Source organism: Crocuta crocuta, unplaced genomic scaffold, assembly GCF_008692635.1.
Source record: "Crocuta crocuta isolate KB4526 unplaced genomic scaffold, BGI_CrCroc_1.0 scaffold290, whole genome shotgun sequence".
NCBI classification, from domain to species: Eukaryota; Metazoa; Chordata; class Mammalia; order Carnivora; family Hyaenidae; genus Crocuta; species Crocuta crocuta.
The window spans coordinates 4,139,373-4,159,497 of NW_027527429.1; the positions used below are offsets into that span (position 1 = coordinate 4,139,373).

At 46.6% G+C, this 20,125-nt stretch overlaps 1 protein-coding gene across 1 annotated transcript in view; it reads left to right on the top strand.

Moving 5' to 3' along the window:
* The window catches only part of DRC11 (dynein regulatory complex subunit 11), a 148,046-nt gene that overhangs the window by 88,897 nt on the left and 39,024 nt on the right, over positions 1 to 20,125 (top strand). The window contains exons 10-14 of the mRNA XM_077758417.1: positions 3,911 to 4,017; positions 4,186 to 4,284; positions 8,319 to 8,377; positions 11,437 to 11,519; positions 18,119 to 18,226. Of these exons, the coding sequence (XP_077614543.1) occupies positions 3,911 to 4,017; positions 4,186 to 4,284; positions 8,319 to 8,377; positions 11,437 to 11,519; positions 18,119 to 18,226 (456 nt within the window). The remainder of the gene's footprint in view (positions 1 to 3,910; positions 4,018 to 4,185; positions 4,285 to 8,318; positions 8,378 to 11,436; positions 11,520 to 18,118; positions 18,227 to 20,125) is intronic.

A 20,125-nucleotide genomic window follows, 5' to 3' on the forward strand; every position in this document is an offset into this window, starting at 1 on the left:
CTGCCTCTCGTGGGCTCTGCGCTCGGCCACCAGCAGGCCAGCCCCTCCCTCCTCAGGGACCTTGTGCTGAGGGTTCCCCTTGCCTGGAATTCTGGCCCCTGCAGGCCTTGCTTGAGCCCCATGGGGGTGACAGTCCCAGCCTCACCCTGTGCCCACCCTGCTTTCCCTGCCTCCGGACTCGGGTCTTCCCCGTCTCCCCACAGGAGGACGTGGGTCCCAGAAGGCAGGGCCCTCCACTGTCTGCACCCTCTGATAGCAGAGCCTGCCCCGTACTCAGGCTCAGTCAAGTCCTGAACTAAATAACATACGAATAAATGGCATTTGTGGGTAAATCTGAATCGATTCAATGCATTTTTTACATGAAGGAATGAATGCCATTGGGCAATGTCACCGGAAGGCAGAATTAGACAGCTTTTTGTTTATCATCCTTTCCATATTCTCCGACTGCCTAAAACGATGCGCGCGTATTATTCTGATACAAACAAACATGAGTTTGGAAATCTCACGTTCCCGTGGGAAGCCAAGTCTTACAACCTGCGGACCCACTCAGGAAGGTTCTCGAGACTTTCCACGCCGTTTGTGTGGTATCTGTTTCCATGACGCTGTTTGTATCGTATCTGTTTCCGTTAAGGCTAAGGAAACCCCCCGGCACTGGTCACTGGGAGGGAACCGTGCGGGGCCGTTTTCCTCTCTGGATTTGTGGCGTTTCCTGTGTTATCTGCCAGGTCTCTGGTCACTGAAAGAAATCCACTGTCTTCATCCGAGAAGTCTTTTCTGAAAAATCAAAGGTTTCCCTTTTCAAATAAAACATTAGCATTTTAATCACCGCCCCCTACGTGAGAAACTGCCCCCGCCTGCTTTTCACACTCTCGGGATGAAAGCTCTTGGGGCAGTTGTTGCGCTTTGAGGGCCCTGAATAGCTTCCTGCATTTGTAAATGTCCATGAAATTCTTGAAGGGATTGAGAAGTGCCCTGTGCAGAAGTGTCATGAGAAAAGCAAAGTTTCCGCGCAAAACCAGGACCCTTCGAATGGTGGCGGAGGTTCAGGGAGCGCCAAGCGCACATTTGTGTGCGAGCCACAGTTACAAGCCCAGAATGAGAATCTGTTAGGAGGTGCCGGCGCTTCTTCATAAACGATCACCTCGTGTTCCTTTGCTCAGTATTTCTGTGTCCCTTTCCTTAGGAAATACGGCTGCTCCCAGAGTATAGTAAGTCTGTCTAGTGAAAAAAAAAAAAAAAGCAAAGTAGCTTCCCGGCAATACCAAAGCTATTTCGCTTTAAAATATCCTTAATAAAACAGGTGAGTTCTGTGGTTGGAGATTTAATCATCGTGCAAGGGGGAGATCGTTGGATAAGACGTGTTAGTAAAAGGCACATCTTGATGCATTTAAACCTTTTCTAGTATTTTCAAGGGAGAAAGTTTACAATTTCAAACACATAAGAAGCAGCATTATACTAGTTTTACATTTTAAAGCTTCAAGCTCATGAACATTTCAGAAAATGCACTGAGAAGGAACAGTTACCTTCAAATGAAGAAGTTACCTTCAGATGCCTTGGGCATGCACACACCTTACAAGCCAACCACAAAATCCACCTTGTCAGGTAAGGTTGGAGACGAAGAAGAAACTTTCAACTAATGACCGGCTTAAAACAACAAAACACGTCGGTGGGCTGGTATCGACAACCTATGTAATTTTTCCTGTAAAACACAGGATGGGCCTCTCCGCCTGACGCTCGGTCACAGGGGTGATTATTTAAAATAATAAAAGCTCAACTCCTAGCCTTCCAGCAATTTCCTGTGTGCCCACTGCTGCCACAAGTGGCCCCCATCAGTCTGTCTTGGGTCTTCTCCCTCTTGGTCTTCATAGAAGCATGAACTCTCTTCGAGGCTGGTCAACCGCCCTGCCTGGGTGATGACATCCCTTGATGTCCTTACCTCCGGGGTCACCCTCTGACAGGCAGGCATCCAGGAGACACGGCCAAACCCGTCCGGGCCCCATCATCCCTTGCCATCATCTCTGCCCCAAAGGTAGAGCCACCTGTCACACGGCCACCCTGATGGGAGAAGACACCGGGGTGAATCAGCTCTGTGAAAACTGCACCAGCTCTGTGACCTAGTTCTTCTCTATTTCTTGCAAGTCTGCAGTAGCTACCCCAGGAGAAATTGGGGTCTTAAAATCATTGTTGTTTTCCAAGGTCTGTCCCCCAAAATTGGCATCACCACAGGTTGTGGCAGGGACCCTGGCTAGCCAGGGCTGACAGAGCCGTGCCTGCACACCCCCCTCGGTGCCCAGGTGGGAAGCTGGGGAGGCTGAGAGCCCTCGCTGGAGCCGGACTCCACACAGGCTCTGCTCTGGGCCCCGCTCTGCACTCCCACAGTGCGGCTAGGGAGCGAGGTGGACCTGCCTGACCCGTGCATGGCGACATCTTGCAGTGACCCTTCTGCCTCCAGAAGTTTCCATGCCAGCCACTGGGAGCACTGCCGGGTCTTCAGCCCGGGGCTAACACGCTTTTGGAAAACTGGAGCTGCGTTTCCGCAGCTCTTCGGGATGTGCAGCTCTTCTCAGGTCACACCATATCTTGTCCTTCCTTTGTCGCTCATCTCTTTTGCTGACCCCGGGCCCCTGTGACGTATTTGCAGATTTGACCCTCTCTTCTCGTTTGTTTGCCCATATGTCTTCCCAGGCTCCCTCTCTGCTCTCCGTCTTCATGGTTGACACCTCTTGCTCTCTTCAGCACCCGGACGTATGTTCCCGTCTGTGACTGTGACTGTCCCTCCCTTCTCAGTCAGCTGCGTCAGGGGGACACACCGCTGGCCAGACTCAGGATCCCCAGTCTGTGCCCATAGGGAAGACGGAGGTTGAGAAGAAAATTTCTCAACCTTGGTCCATCCATGCACACCCTCACCTGCCCACACGGTCTCCTTTCTCCCCAAGTGGAGCCGTCACCTGACCAGTGCGGGGAAGCCTCTGTCTGGCGCCTGTGGCCCTTAGTTGACTCCCCACGTTGAAGAGCATCATTGTTCGAAGGATGAGGTCCTGGTGACATGGCCATGCTGGGTAGTGGTTGCAGGTTGGGTTCTGGTAAGTTTCCATCACATTCTGATGACAGATTCTGGGAAAAGATCTCACTTCCCAGACTGACCATCTCATCTTCCATGGGGAGAGACCAGCTGACCTGCACACCTCGGCACACATATGGAACTCCCCCTCTGAGAAATGGGCTTCAGTTCAATTTACCCCAGTGATGAAAAATTTATCCTTGTTTCCTCTAAGGTCACATTTCTCCAACTATCCTCCTAACCCTCAGAAGAAGGCAAAAAGGAAACGTAAAGCATGTATGATTTCAAAGACATCCAACAAGTAATTCAAAAAATATAACTCTCAGGGGAAAGCCATGGGTGTTTGCATGTTCCATGTTGTTTTTTAACAAGGGGCTGGGGTAAATCACTCGTGAGTTCAGCTAGCAATAAAATCTTTCATATTTTAGGCAATCGTTGGAATAATGAAAGTAATCTAAAACATGTTACAAAAACAGTCATCCCACAATTGCATGATTATATTATATATACTATATCCCGCAATTAGTATATTGTTTTTTACATGGTCATAATCATTAGAAGAATACCATTGTATCATACTTTTTTATTTTATGTTTTCACATTAGCAGTTTCCCTCTCCCTTTTGTAGGCATTATACAAGCATATTTTTCCCATTTGGGAAGGGAAAGGAAAGAACACAAGAGCCACATTGCTCTCACATCACTAATCTCTTGATTCTTCTGTTCGAATTTGTATTCCACACAACAGAATCGAAAACTAAACTTGTGTTTCATATCACTCTGTCTTCACTCATCTTCATGTTGAAAAACACAAATTGCTTTTCTTTTTCTTTATCCTTCTGGATTGCAGACATGTGGAAGAATAAAGACGAATCATGGAATTTCCCCCAGAACTATGACCCGGAACTGATCAAACAGGAGAAACGGAAGGAACTGGAGTCAGAGATCAGAATACAGGTAACAGGGCACTTAAATTACCAGAAACCCAGTCAGCAGAGGAAAAGCCACTGGGCTTTTTCACAATTTCCTGTCAATGACCGACCCAGATTTGACACTATTTTTAAACTTCACAAGGAAAACAAGGCACACAGTCGCTCGAAAGTGGCATGTTCTGTCCTCACCTAGGTGGACGAGCTGATGAGGCAGGAACTAAAAAACTTGAAACTGGCCGTGAACAGAGAAAAGGAGCAACCACTCAAAGCAGGAAAGAAGAAAGACAAAAAGGTGAGTAGTAGCAAGTGAGCTCAGGAGGAATGAGGTAGATACGGATTCAAACCAGGTCCAGGAGCGCTTCTTGGGTGCCCAGTGCTAAATCCCCATGCTGCCTGGCACACCGGCCGGACCCAGGTTGCTGTGCACGGAAATGCTTCCTTGGGTGGCTTTGCCTCATTCCATCATTTGGGTCGTCGGGGATACGGGCTCACAAATGGGATAAATCCAAGTCTGAGAGTGACCGGCCCTGTCCCTGCACCGCTGCAGATTCGCATCCCCAAGCCCCACAGATGCAATGTGGACAGAGGAGCCAGCGATGTGCCCAGATCTAGGGGAGGCCAGAGACAGTGCACAAGCACTTTGTGAGTAGGGGAATCAGGCGAATTTTATTTTAAATTGCCAGCAGTGCCTCTCACAGCATTCTGTTTGAGTCGCCAATTAGATCCCAGTGTTCAACATTCACTTACTGGGACTCTGTGAGATCACGGGGAACATATACATAGGTCCCTCCCTCCAGTTGCTGACACAGAGCCCCAGACGCCCTTGTGAACTCTGAAGTCATGAGAGCACTCGGAACATCTTCTCTTCCAATGAGACAGCTCTGGATGGGCTCTCAGGTGGCCCCTGTCTAGGGGCCAGTCACCAGGAAGACCAAGGCATGATTAGAAGCTTAGAATGTTCAGTCTTACCCCCTCATCCTCCAGAGAGGGGAGAAGGGCTGGAAATTGGGTTAATAATGAATCATGTTTGTGTGAGGAAGCTTCCGTGGAATCCCAGTAATGTCAGGAGGGTGAACACACACATGTACCGGGGGTTAACGTGCCCAAACTCACTCTTGAATTCAGTACCCTCCCTGACCTCACCCTACGTGCCACTTCATCTGGCTGGTGGTCTGTGCCCTTTCTCACATCCTTTCATAAGCCAGTAAATGTGAACTGTTTCCCTCAGTTCTTTGAGCCGCTGTAATAAATTAATCAAACTTGAGGAGGGGGTCATGGGAACCTCAGGTTTATTATGTCCAATGAGTCGGAAACACAGGGAACACCCCAGACTTGAGGCTGGCTTCTGATGTGGGGGCAGGGGAGCAGTCGTGTGGGACCGATGCTATTTCCAAGTAGATAGTGTCAGAACCGAGTTGAATTGTAGGATAGCCGTTTGGTGTTGTTTGGTGGGGGAACCCCCCACTCACGCTTCTGGTGTCAGAAGTGTTGTGTGTGTGGCAGTCACGTGGGAGCTGAGGACACACACAAGAGGGAAGAACTGGCTTTTTCCTAACCTAGACCCCGACTTCGACTTTCATCCCACAGCCAGTCCCACCACCAGGGCCAGAACCCTCCAGGGAGAGGCCACACGTGCCCTCCCTGGCCGTGTCCACAAGTGTGATGGCTTTCTCAGGGTTCCATTGGCTGATCAGCCCCTTTTGCAATTCACATCCTGTCCTGGAGCTTTTCATACATCCAGCTATGTGAGTGTCTCGTTCTTCCAGCCCCTTGAGGATGATGCTCTCCTGATCCATCTTCTGTTGACTTCACAGTTTCACAGTTTAACCTTGACTTTTCAGTGTGATGCCTGAATGTGCTTCGTGGCCCTCTTTGAGGATACATCATTGTATAGGTCATTGTCTATAAGTCATTGTCTCATCAGTAGAGGCCACTTATTGGTGACACCATTGACTCTATTAATGTCTTGCATATCTGCATGAAAAAGTGATGCTCTAGGGGCACCTGATTGACTCAGTTGGTTAAGCACCTAACTCTTGATTTCAGCTCAAGTCATGATCCCAAGGTCATGGGATAGAGCCCCGTGTCAGGTTCCATGCTGAGCCTGGAGTCTGCTTATGATTCTTTCTCTCTCTCCCTCTGCCCCTCTCCAGTTCTCTCTCTCTCTCTCAAATAAATAAAATTTTTAAAAAACAATCAATTCAAAGACGGGCAAAAGACAAGAGGCACTCACCTATGTGGAGGAGGAAGCACAGGAAAAGACATTCAGTACCATCAGTCATTAGGGAAATGCAAATTTAAATCACAATGAGAGATCACCACCCACCCATTAGGATGGCTAAAATAAAAACTAATGGCAACACCAGTTGCTGTAAAGGATGGGAAGAAACTAGATCTCTAATACATTATTGGTGGGAATGTGAAATGGTATGGGCACTCTGAAGGCCATTTGCACTTTCTTTGCAAACCAAACTCCTGTGCAACCCAGAAGTGACACTCATGGGCATTTATCCCAGAAAAACAAAGAAACACACACACACACACACACACACACACACACACATTTATGGCACCTTGAGTCATAATAACTCAAAACTGAAAACAACAATAAAAAAGAACAATCATTGATATCTACCATGACCTGGCCAATTATTTGGCCTGTTTCCTGAGAATTATAATGAGTAAAAAGCAAAATGATACCAAAAAAATCCAGTCTGTGATTGTGTCAATACAAAATCCTCAAAAGAACAAAATTACGGAAATAGCAGGAGATATTCATGGTTTCTGGAAAAGTGAGTGGGTCAGGGAAAGACATCCTGAGGCCCCTGGTGGAGACAGACATGTTCTGTATCTTGACTGTTCCGATGTCAATACCAGTGTCTTGGTTGTGACCTTGTAAGATAGTTCTAGAAGATGTTACCATTGAGAGAAGCCAGGTGAAGGGCACTCAGGATCCCTGTATTATTTCTCATGACTGCATGGGAATCTACCATTTTCTCAAGATAAAAGTTCTAATTTTTAAAAACCTGAAAAACATGAAATCTAGCTACGTGCAGCCATGTCAGTGGGTCTTGGCAATCGTAGTATTGAATGAAAGAAGCCGGACATACGGAATCTATATTGTACGATTACATGTACAAGAACGGGAAACATGAATCCACAGTGAAGTCAGAGGAGCAGCTACCCACAGACTGGAAAGCGGCTTGAGAGACAGGCCAGGGACAAGATGTTCTAGATGTTGAGCCGGGAGGTGTTTATTTGGTTATATGTAAAATTTGAACGCAACAGGTAATCAGCCTGGATGTGGGTATACTTCACTGCACATAAATTATATGTGATAAAAATAATGAACGAATGAATGAGGACATGGACATGCAGGAGGGAAAGATGCTGGGACATTAAGAAAGTGTCCAACATTCTAGGGGCGCCTGGGTGGCTTAGTCGGTTAAGCGTCCGACTTTCGCTTAGGTCATGATCTCACGGTTCGTGGGTTCGAGCCCCGCATCGGGCTCTGTGCTGACTGCCAGCTCAGAGCCTGGAGCCTGTTTCAGCCTGTGACTCCCTCTCTCTCTGACCCTCCCCTGCTCACGCTGTCTCTCTCTCTCTCTCCTAAAAATAAATAAAAAACATTTAAAAAAAAAAAAAAAGAAAGAAAGTGTCCAACATTCAGTCTGCGTGACAGCAAGCGCAGGCGGCCCAAGGAGGCCTGAGATGGAAGATGAGCCGGGGAAGGACGAGAGAGCCAGGCTGAAAGGACTTCATGCACCATGCTGGCGAACTTTAGCTTCATCCTGTGGACAAATGGGGAGATACCAGTGGATGCTTCAGACAGAGCAGTGAAGCCATCAGCTCTGCTTGGAAAGATCACATCCCAAGCCCTTCCCTCCAGCTGTCCCAGTGGTCAGAATGCAGAGCCCTCTGGGAACCAGATCTGGGGCCGGACGCTAACAGAGCGGGAGACAGGGTGTCAAAGACCAGCACAGCATGATGGCCTGGGCACGCGGCGCTCTCCTCTGCACATGAGAGCCCACAGGCCGAGAGCCAGAGTGCTGGGCGCCTGCTGGGAATCAGGCCCGTGCAAGTTTCACAATGGTGACCTCACTGTCCACCCAGGCAGGGACATGCCACATAAGCACGCTGGGGGTTCCCAGGCCAAGCCCTACATCCAGGAAAATGTTACAATCACCCGCTCCGTGCGCCACAGTTGACACTCCCATCCCGTTCCCCGCCGCCACCACCAAAAAAGGCTTCCCTAGCTAATCGCTAGAGCTAATTGGCTCACTTGTCTTTACTAAATTGTTGGCTTTTTTTTTCATTTTTTTCCAGAAAAAGAAAGGGAACAAAGGGAAAAAAGGGAAGAAGGATAAAGATCTGACAGCTGACAGGTGAGGTGTGCATGAGCGTTGCTGTACTGCACGGCAAGGGGGTCCCCCCAGAGCAGAGCGCAGGGCGCAGCCGAGGATGGCAGCCCGAGCCAGCGTCTCTCTGGGCACACCGGCTTCACCCACCAGGCGCTGGGACCGCTCTGGCCTCCCGCACTAGAACCGAGGCCGGGCCCCATCACTTCTGAGATCGTGCGACTCCTTTAAGTTTTTAAAATTCATGGGGTTCTTAAAGAATTGTTTAAGAAATAGCATCCTGATCCAACTTTTGAGGGAATGCTTAGACTCCTCAGGGGAAAGTCAGCTTCTATCCCCTGCCTTATCCTGGGCTGGGCCCACTGGACACTTCCTAAACGCTCACTGAAGGAAAGGATGAGGTTTTATCTCATCAAGGGGTATTTCCATTTCCTTGAGCTCCACTGGCCAAACTTTGATACTCATGAATCATTTTATTTTTTAAGTTTATTTATTAATTTATTTTGTGGGGGAGAGAATCCCAAGCAGGCTCTGCACCATCAGCACAGAGCTCCACGGGGGGCTTGATCCCATGAACCGTTATTCATGACCTGGTCTGAAACCAGGAGTCAGATGCTTAGCCCACTGAGCCACCCAGACGCCCCTTCGTGAATCATTTTAAACGCTCGTTTTTTAAGCTGAAATGGCCGTTCAGTGCTTTAACATTGGAAATAAATAGGACATAGGTTTTCTTTTTTTTTTNTGTTTTGGCTATAGGACTTAGGTTTTCAAATATTTCCAAAGAATGTAGTGGAATCTAAAATCTAAAATAAACAAAACAAATGCAGCAAAACAGAAACAGACTCGTCGACAAAGGAAAAAGCTAGCAGTCACCGGATGGGGGAGGGCTGGGGGTCACATAAGACAGGTGAAGTGGATCCAGAGGTACAAACTTCCAGTTATAAATAAGCCACATGGACATAACACACAGCACAGAGAATACATTGCACTAACTTCGTATGCTGACGGGTGGTACCTAGACTTATCATGGCGACCATTTTGTAATGTATATAAATATTTAACCACTATGATATGCATATGAAACTAATAAGATAATATATGTCAATTATACTTCACAATTAAATAAACAAATAAAAGTAAAGTTGAATTAAATTAAATCCCTAATAAGTGAATGTCAGAAGTCATTTTGAGGGGTGCCTAGGTGGCTCAATCGGTTGAGTGTTCAACTTCGACTCAGATCATGGTCTCAAGGTTCGTGAGTTTGAGCCCCACATCCATTGGGCTCTGTGCTGACAGCATGGAGTCTGCCTGGGATCCTCAATCTCCCTCTGTCTCTGCCCCTCTCCTCCCCCAAAATAAATAAACATTAAAAAAAAAAAAAAAGAAATCCTTCTGAAGGAATGCCTTTCTTCCCATGGGTTTTGTTAACGTGCACCACGTGTTAACAGATACAACTGTTTGGGGTGTTCCCTAGTCCTCCCCTGGGTAGCAGGGACACAGTCCCAAACTCTGCTTGAGAGACCATGAGAAAGGAAGCCAGCTTAGAACCATCCAGAGGGAAGCAGATGCCCCGGCACGTGCCTGGAGCCCTGGCACCAAAGCCCAGAAATAGCCCATCATCTCGTTCCTGAAAGATTTTTCATTTCAATCTTGAAGACCCTGTGCTCTAGACGAGGCCAGTTCCGCCATGACTCCGGAAGACAGCTTCCGTTTCTCTCATAAAGTTAATTTAAACCCAAAACCAACACTTTCACCATATTTAAGGTAGTTTTAAAGTTGAAAATGTTTTTTTATTCCATCAACAGTAGTTCATTTCACCAGAAAGATCTAAATATGGACTTGTGTTCCGGGCATTAATATATTTTGTTCCGATTGTTTTAGAGAATCTTCTTCAATGTTATGTTGAATATTTTAGGTGTATGTTACATGCTTATATCAAGTAAGTATTCTAGTTAGAAAACTAGTTCGTACCTCCTTGATACAGATCAGAAACTGTTATCCCAAGTCCCATTACAGTTAAAACCTTAATTCACAGCAGAATTTTAAACACTGTTTTAATTTAAACACTATTTTAAATATATTTGAAAGAGTAAAATCGCAGTCAATCAAAGATTGAAGTCATTAAATTAACATGTATCCCAATGGTATTTGGCTTAAATATAACCGATATTCTTTATCACACTGACCTGGATCATAGAACTAGTTAAATATAGTTATATTTACAATTCTTCATTCTAAAGAAAGACTAGGGTAGAACTAAAGAGTAAAGCTCTAGAAATGAAAATGGAACAGATGAAACATCTCAAAGGATTGTAGTCAGTATTTAAGCTCGACCTGTCTGAATTCCTAGAAGCCAAGCCCCAGTTAATTTCACTGGGACTTTCACTTATTCAGTGGGATACTGTCTTGATTTTTTTTCTTCAATTAGTCTAAATTACCAGTGTGCTGGCTATATGCCCAAGGCCCCGTTAGAGTAGTGGTTTTGACATCTGTAAACACTATGGAAAAGTATAACATCCTCCTAAAAAATCATCACACACACACACACACACACACACACACACACACACCTGTGTTAGACATTTTATCTTTTGGGGTAGAATTAGTTCCCCTATGAGCCTTTGTTCTTTATCAATATTTCTTTTAAACCATTAAGCTATTGGGTTAAAAGTAAGCATCCATTGCACAAAGGATTAATGATCTACGGTGGTTTGCACATGCTGACTGAATATATAATTGTGAGCCCATTGCACTGCTATTATAGGGCAATTTCTAATTCATATTTGTGCCATCATAAAGATTGATGAAAGGGCAGGCTGCAGGAGCTATAGCCGGTCTCAGATGTCCACGGATATAATTCTTATTAATGGAAAACGTCCGATGTACATGTGGGTGAGCGGAAGTATTGTTTTTAAAGTCTAATATGTCCCTAAATTGTAGAAGTGTTTCCAAAAGCCAACTTATTTGCATCGATACAAATGTGCATAGGAATAGATCTGGGGAAAGTTCTCTGCATATGTGATGGTGAACAGAAATGCTGATGTTACGCGTCTGCTCACAGACTAGCTGGTCTGTTTTGTTACCAGGACCATTGAGTCTCTGTATAAGGAGCTGGTGGAAGAAGGGCTGCTGATCCGGGCTCTGAACGTCAACCTCTCTGATTACATCGGTAAGCTGCACCAAGAATAACGCATATATGGGCCACATATGCCCCTGCCCTGAGTTTTGAGGTCCCAACAGCTGGAAATACGTTTTATTTGTGGATTTTGCCCCAACCAAAATCTGGCCCAAGGCTTGTAGTAGGGTTTTGTTGGATGGAATGGATTTGAATTCATTCTGTGCTTTGACCTAATACGTCCAGCCCCCCACCCCCACCCCCCATCATGTGGCAGAGGCAGGTTTTTGAACCTACAGGCAGAGTTCCTCGGGGCAATTTGTCTGGAATAAGCTAAACTGAGGAAATGAATTGTTCATATCTTCACGTTGAAACAAAATGCCCCACAGGGTCTTGAACTTGTTCAAGTTCAAGGTCTGGAACTTGAACGCACAGTTCTTACTGGAGGAATTCCTACCAGAAGGGACCACCACACAGGCCGCTGGAAGGAAGGAGGAGGGACATTCTCTGACACCATCTTCAACTAATGTTTTCTCTTAATTTTTAAAAAACAACACGAAGACCTGAAAACACACTTAAATCTTAAAATTCCTTGTAATGCCAGCCCCCTAACACAGGTGTGATTTTCACTTTCCTGTACCTGCCGTGAACTGGGACATTCTCCCACATAACCACGAAAGGATAATCACACTCACACAACTTGGCATCACTATGATGCTGTTACTTAACATCCAGTAAGTAATCAACAACCTCTCCCTTGCCCCCGTTGTCCCAATGGTGTCCTTTATAAGATTTTATCTTTCTGAATCCAAAATCCAATCAAGGACCGTGGATGTGGTGTTCATAACTGCTTCATCACCCCTTTAATCTGGAGCAACTTCCAACCTGACGTCCTTCACGCCACTGACTGTCAGAGTCTGAGCTGTTTTACAGACTGTTTTTCAACAGAAGTGGTTTGATGGTTTCCTCATGACTTGACTCGGGTGAAGCTATTTTTGGTAGGAAGACTGTAGGTGACAGTGCGTCCTCAGAGTTGCACGTTGGGGGCACCTGTGTCCCATCACTGGGGGGTGTTACGTTTCATCACTGGCCAAGGCGCTGTTCCCCAGATTTCTCCACTGTCAAGCTTCATGTTCCCCTTTGTTAGTGAACAACCTGTAAGGGGGATCTTTGAGGCTCTGGAGATTCTGTCCCCAACTGGTTTAAAGGTTTTATCAACCCCTGATGATTTTTGCCTGCATCAATTATTGCTAGGGCAGCTGTAAAATGGGGATGTTCTATTCTATCTTCCCTTCTATGTTTAGAAGGTGCCATTCTTCTAGGAAGAAATTTCCTTCCCACCCTTTTTTGAAATTGTCATGGTATCAATGTAAAAACCTGGATTCTCTCTTGTTTATTGAATTATAATCAGTTTCCATCTTATTCATTCTGATGTTATACATTGACCCAGTTTTGGCCCGTTGGAACAAGACGGTTGACATTTCCCACTGATCAAAAAGTGATTAATTTAATCCCTTCGAAATAAAACCACATGGGGCACCTGGGTGGCTTAGTCAGGTAAACATTCCACTCTTGATTTCGACTCCAGTCATGCTCTCACAGTTGGTGGGTTTGAGCCCTGCATCGGGCTCTGCACTGACAGTGCAGACCCTGCTCAACATTCTCTCTGTCTCTCTCCCTCTCTCTCTCTCCCCCTCTCTCTCCCTCTACCCCTCCAGTTCATCCTCTTTCTCAAGATAAGTAAATAAACTTGAAAGAAAGGGGGGGGGAGGGAGAGAGGAAGGAAGGAAGCTAGCTAGCTTGAGAGAGCATTCATATTCCCTAATAGTATAAGAATTTTACCAGAATATATACTGAAATGTGTATTGGGTTTCTGTTTATTTTATGGTTCTTGTTCAATTACCAAAGGATTTTTTCCTGGATTCCCTTGATCATGTTCTGTTAATTCTGTTAATANTTAACAGAACTCTGTCTCTTTACCTGTGGTTGAGATCTCTGACTTCTTGTCTGCTTTCTCCTGTGACATTGTGTCTTTCTGTCATCACTGAATTTCTAGTGATTAGACAGGCACAAGTACAAAAATAACTTAATAGACATATCTCTCATCTTCTTATTGAGTTCCTGTCCCTCCTGGACTTTGCAATGATCTCTCTGTCAGTTTCCAGGCAACACCTTTATGACACCTAAGGCCAAAGTGAATGCAGTCAGACACTTAAGAGTGACCTCAAATGACAGTGACACAGTCTAACAAAATCAGTCGAATCCCAAAAGGGCTTTTTCCATGTTTTCCTTATTTTTTCCCAGTTAAGATCTTTAGCCTGAAAGATGGCAGTGGATGGTCCCAAATCCCTGCATAAAAATAGCAGCCAGAGAGCAAAAACAAAAACCCGCAGACATTTACACCAAAGCAAAGTGAGAGGTCTCCCCTCCGACCCCAAAGTAGGAGCCAACCGGGGACACAGAGCAGAGGAATGTCAAAATACCCGCGGGCACTCACGGGGATGCACAGAGGGCCAAACCAGAAGGTCTGTACGCGACTCAAAGCAAGCACACCATGATTTTAATTTATATAAAAACAACAGAGAGGGGGCTCTGTGACGTTCGAAAAGCTATGCTGAGCCAAGCACTCCTCTAAAGTAGAGAAATGTTGTCTCACATAAAAGGTCAAAGCCCATGCAAAGTTTCTAGCAAAAAGAAAGAATAAGGAACAAATTAACACCACAAAAGGACATGCCTGAGGGTCTGGGTGGCTCAGTGGGTTAAGTGTCCCCTTCCGCTCAGGTTGTGCGCCTGACAGCTCAGAGCCTGGAGCTGCTTTGGATTCTGTGTCTCCCTCTCTCTCTGCCCCTCCCCTACTTGTACTCTGTCTCTCTCAAAAATAAATAAACATTAAAAGAAATTTTTTTTAAAAAGAAATGTAAGAATACATAGCATGGAATTAGAAAAAATCAGAAGTGAGATGACAAAACTCAAGGAATATTAGAAATGAAGAGAATAAATTATAATGAATACAAAAATGAACAAAGTCAAGAAATAAGGGGTGCCTGGGCAGCTCGGTCATTCGAGCGTCCGACTCTTAGCATCAGCTCAGGTCATAATCTTGGGGTCGTGGGATCAAGCCCCACCTAGGGAATCTGCTTAGGATTCTCTCTCTCCCTCGTTCTCTGGCCCTCCCCCACACGTGCATATTGTAGGCCTGCACTCTCTCTCTCTCAAAATAAATAAATAACATTTGTTTAAAGTCCGCAACTATGGCTTTAAGAGAAATAAGATGTGGAAGACAGAAATGCCTCTTCCCCCCACCCCTCGTCCTCTGAAGGAGGTGTGGCCTTTCTGTAATTCTTCTGTGCCTCGGTTTCCACAATTATGGGAGAATTAACGGCAGCTGCCCCGTGAAATCACTGTGAGAATTTCATGAGTTGGGAGAGAGGGCATTTGGGGCCATGCTTCGCGCAGAGCTAGCTAGAGTCCTGCCCCTCCCTGGCAGGCTCAAGGGCTGCCATTCGGAGGGCTGGTGACTCCGTGGTATCTCTGTGGCCCTCCCCCCACCGGTCCACGTCGCAGAAGCACGAAGCGCCGAGTGGGCAGCCACTGCTTGAGGGCAAGATATAGGGAGAACAAACACAAATTAATACTCCCCTCAATTAAGTTATCCTGTCCCACTCGAGACCAGAGGTAGTGTTTCTCGAACTCGCCTTGGCGTTCAGAGCCTGCCCTACGGATGAGAACACCCAACAGCTTCTCCACGGCCCGGCTTAGAAGGTACAACTTAACTATTTACATAGGAGACCCCCCCAGCCTCCACCCCCACCCCCAAAGCTTCGGAGCAGGTGGGAACCCAGCAGGTGCACAATCTTGGCCTGCCTCTGTCACACCACGAAGTCAGCCTGGAGCAGTCTGTCTGCTGACCTCGTTCCGGAAGCTGGGCGGCCTGTGTCCGACATAACAGTTATGAACAAGTCAGTTCCCCTGAATTTTAACCACGTAGGAGGCNACCCACCAGCAGCGTCTGTTCCTCAGCCTCCACCCCTTGCCCCTGAGGAATGTATTTAGGAAGCTAGAATTTCTTAGAAATTACTCTGTTCTTCCTACCCTTTTTTTTTTCTAACTTGATTCATTTATTTTGAGAGGGAGAGAGGGGGAGCAAGTGCTCAAGAACAGGGAAGGGGCACAGAGGGAGCGAGGATCTCACGCAGGCTCCGCACGGTCAGTACAGAGTCCAGTGCAGGGCTCGAACTCCCAAACCCTGAGCTCATGACCTGAGCTGAAACCAAGAGTCAGACACTTAACCGACTGAGCTGCCCAGACACCCCTTTCATACTCTTTTTAATGCTGTGTGGGGTAAAATGGAAAGTTTCGAGGCTGATCCCACCTTGAAGATTTTTTTTATTTATCGTTATTTTTTTTACTGCTGTTATGCCCATCTTCTCTTCCATTATTTTACTCCTTCCGCACTGGTTTGCTACAGCTGCTGTGACAGCTGTCACAGGCCGAGGGGCCCCAGCAGCAGACACATATCCCCTCACTATCTGGAGGTCACTAGTGCGATCAGGATGTCATCGGGGCTGCTTCCTCCCAAGGGCGCGAGGAGCTGCCGCTTGCTCTGCTGGGACCCCCCGCACCCACCCCTCCCCAGCCCCACATCTGTCCTGCTCCTGACCCCCAGCCCTCCCCCTGGCTGCTCCGCCTCCCTCGCCCTCCCTGACCTGATGTGACCTCATCATTTCCTCCCTCATCTTGTCCCCGGACGGTTTGCTGTGCCTCTGGCGTTCCTTGGCTTCTGCTGCATCTCCCCGCGCCTGCGTCCATCTCCACCGCCCTCCCTGAGCGCACGTCTGTGTGCACAGTTCCCCAGTTTATGCAGGACGCCAGTCATCTGGGACTGGGGCCCCCCTCACGACCTCGCCTTCACCAGTTCATCTGCAACAGCCTTATTTCCAAACGAGGTCACATTCTGAGATACTGGGGATCTGGATTTCAGCATCAGAATTTTAAGGAAACACGATCCCACCCGTAACACATTCCCTGGGTCTTTTCCGTCCACTGTTGTAGGTTTGATTACCCTTGTCCATGTCTTGTGTCTAACACACCTTTTCATCCACCATTTCCTTCTTCCCTCTCCGGAGAGAGACCTGATACCTGTGCAGGGAATCCTGAAGGTTCTAAGTTCTGCCTGAATAGATGGGCAGGGTTTATGTCTTCCACGCTGGGCAACCACAAAACACGGCGAAACACTTTCGAGATGAGTCTTAACACTTGGCAGGCGGCCGGGGCTGGTGTGTCCTTCGCTCCATCAGAATGAACGATCACTAATTCAATTTAATATGATGCATCTAAATAAAATCTGTTAGGTTCTAGGAAATATGGTGCATCTGGATAGTAATATGGACTTATTTAAGCAGGAAAATTGGGGTCACTTTCAGATCACCTCTAATGTCATGTTTACAGCAATAAGCACTGGATTTAATGGTGGCTACAGGATCTCTTCCTGCTCTGGTGAAGGTGAAATTAACCACTCTTCTCTTTATTACCTGCTCATTAAAAAGCTCGGGGATCAGAAGCCACAATAGACGCTTTCATTATCGCTTATTCCCTCCACCAATACCCACTGTCCTTGCCAAGCACTGTTTTTCCTGCGGAAGCTTTGAAAGCCTGCCTTCCACAACAAAACCACCATCATTAGCTGGTTTTTAACTCTGATTTTCTTAGCATCGAAAATGCTTGTTTAAAGCTTCTCTCATTTCACATACACGGAAGTGCATTATATTTGACACACAGGTATCACATCCAAAGCTCTGTAAGACCCATACTTCTTATAGAAAGAAAAGATCAGTAAAAAACGATCAAGACACTGTGACTCATGCACTGAATATTTTTCCTTCAGACTCAGGTACAAATCAAGAGAGAACTGCATGAGCATGTAAAGGTCCTTCCTCATGACAAATGGAGATGGGCAAACTAATTTTCTTGGTGACCTTATCAAATTAGTTAGAAAATAACACTTCAGATTTATGACCAGTTACAATTAAGACCTTTGATGCCTTCTAATTAAACCTGTAAAGATTTATTTCTATTATTACTCCTTTGGTAATCCTTCGAAAATGATAAAAATGTAAATGAATATTGCCCTCCAAAGGAGATGTTTCTATTTATCCTAAATTAGACTCCTCGCCTTCCTTCCAAATGATTGCGTTTTAGTTCAGATGTACACCTGCTCCAGTACAAATTCCACATTGATCTTAAATAATTTACTGGTAAAGTCTGTGCAGATGTTGGACACAATCGCTTCGCCTATAAATTGAATAAAAACCCATCATATTTTAGTGTACTTTGTATGTCCTACATTTTGGAACTTTGTGCTACTTCACATCTTTAATATTCAAAGATTATCTTTGGAAGTACTAGGAAGTCAGTGTCAGATTCAAGGGAATCCACAGTCACCATAGCCAGGATAGCCGTGTTTACACGACCGGACCATTTTTCTCAAGCTTCTGTCCGAAAAAAGCGGTGCTCTTCGTTACGACTCCATAAGACCATCACGTTTGCTCAGAAACGTTGAACGTGTATTCTGCGTTAGCGTCACAAGAGCCAAAATGATGCGGCTCGGCCCCGCGCAGCCCCCCATGTCCTGATCCTCTGTTTCTTTCCCCCAGGAGAGTACAGTTACTTGGGGACCACTCTTCGCCAAGTGTCCATAGAGCCCATGCCTTCCCTCCTGGATGTCAGACAGCTCATCGCCTTGTACGGGATCTTGCCTCTAGGTAAAGACTCCACTTTTCTTAGAAGCAGGGGCGCACTGCTTGCGGGCGCTGGCAGTATCTTCCTGGCTGAACTCTTCCTACTGAGAATTCTGAGTGAGGGTCGCTCTGTTGCACATCCCAGACAGCACANGCTGAAAGTCCTGTCAGCCGTCATCCGGAGAGATGATAACCAAAGCCAGCACCTGCAATTAAAATTAATCAAATTAGACAAAGGGCTAACGTTAGGCTTGCCTTTTATACACAGGCTTCCGTTACTAGTTCCTTAACAAAGCCGGCCTTTCATGAGTCAGGGAAAGTGAATTTCATGGATCTGAAGGATCAAGGCTCTGCCAGTTTTCACTGATGTCGGCTCTAACCGCTAAATAGGACTCGATCGCGATTGTTCAGACCAACGGACCAGAGTTCTGCGGTGTGTGGGCAGGTGCAGAAAGTCAGCAGAGATAACTGCTCTCATTAGCTGTTATTATTTTATGACTTTTTTATGTGCATGGCCTGAGTCATCTGGGGCAGAGGTAAGAACCCCAGCCAAGCTTTGCTCTGGTGACAATTCTGAAATAGAAGCCATGTTTCATTTAACTGGTTTTTAAATGGTATGAGAGGAGCACCTAGGTGGCTCAGTCAGTTGAGCGTCCAACTCTTGATTTCGGCTCAGGTCATGATCTCACGGTTCAGGAGATTGAGCCCAGGAGTTGGGCTCCGAGCTGAGCATGGGGTCTGCTTAAGATTCTCTCTCTCTTTCTCTCTCTCTCTCCTGCTGTCTCCTGCCCCTGCCCCATGTATTTTCTCTCTAAAAAAAGTTTTTTTAATAAATAAGTCAATGGTATGGGAATAGTTTAGGCACTTATAATATTATTCCATTTTGACTTAAATGTACTGGCAAGAAATAACTCATTCTTCAATGCGAAGTAGTAAATGGTGGGGCGCCTGGGGGGCTCAGTCAGTTAAGCGTCCAGCTTCGGCTCAGGTCATGATCTCACTGCTCGTGAGTTCAACCCCCACGTGGGGCTCTGTGCTGACAGCTCAGAGCCTGGAGCCTGCTTTGGATTCTGTGTCTCCCTCTCTCTGTCCCTCCCCCGCTTGTACTATCTCTCTCTCAAAAAATGAATAAATGTTAAAAAAATTAAAAAGAAAATAAAGTAGTATATGGAATTGGAGGAGTCAACCTAAATTTCACACATATAAAATTTATGTCATAAATAAGCGTATATACTTTAGGGTCAGTGTCATTTGGGGTCAATAAAAAAATATGCAGTATTTACGAGGCCCACGCAAATCTCATGATGAGCCCTCAGCCTCCATCACGTGACTGAAGGGCTGGAGAGCAGAGAGTGCCAAGAACCTGCATGTTTCTTTCAACGGGACTCCTAACAAATGAGGGGAGGTATGTTTGAGCCGTGGCTCGAGGACAGAGGTGACAGAGGTCGCTTGCCAGGTGGCGCAAAGGCATCAGAAGAAAGATGCTCAGGAAGCGTCCCACCCGAGCCCCCTTTGTCAAAGAGGAGGCTGGAGTCCCCACAGGCCGCCAACCTCCCCAGGCCCCAGATCGGGCTGGCGCTTGTTGTCATGACCCGCGCGCGCGTGTGTGCGTGTGTATGTGTGTGTGTGCAAGACACAAACAGGCCAGACAGGCAAGTTTGCTCACAGATCTGCCTTCCAGTGCTTCATTTAAACGTCACAGACCTGAAATAGCTTCCAGTTTCAAGAAGGAATGTGTCTGTTGGCCCTGGCGGTCAGCTCACCACAGCCGGGACTGGTCAATACGGCCACCCTGCAGAGGGCCCTGAGGACCCACGGTGAGGCGCCTCTGCACGCCTGGCCCCCAGGGCCTCCGCCAGCGACCCCGGGGCGAGGTGTGAGCTTTCCAAGCCCCTTGGGCAGATGAGGGAGTTCCCAGGATGC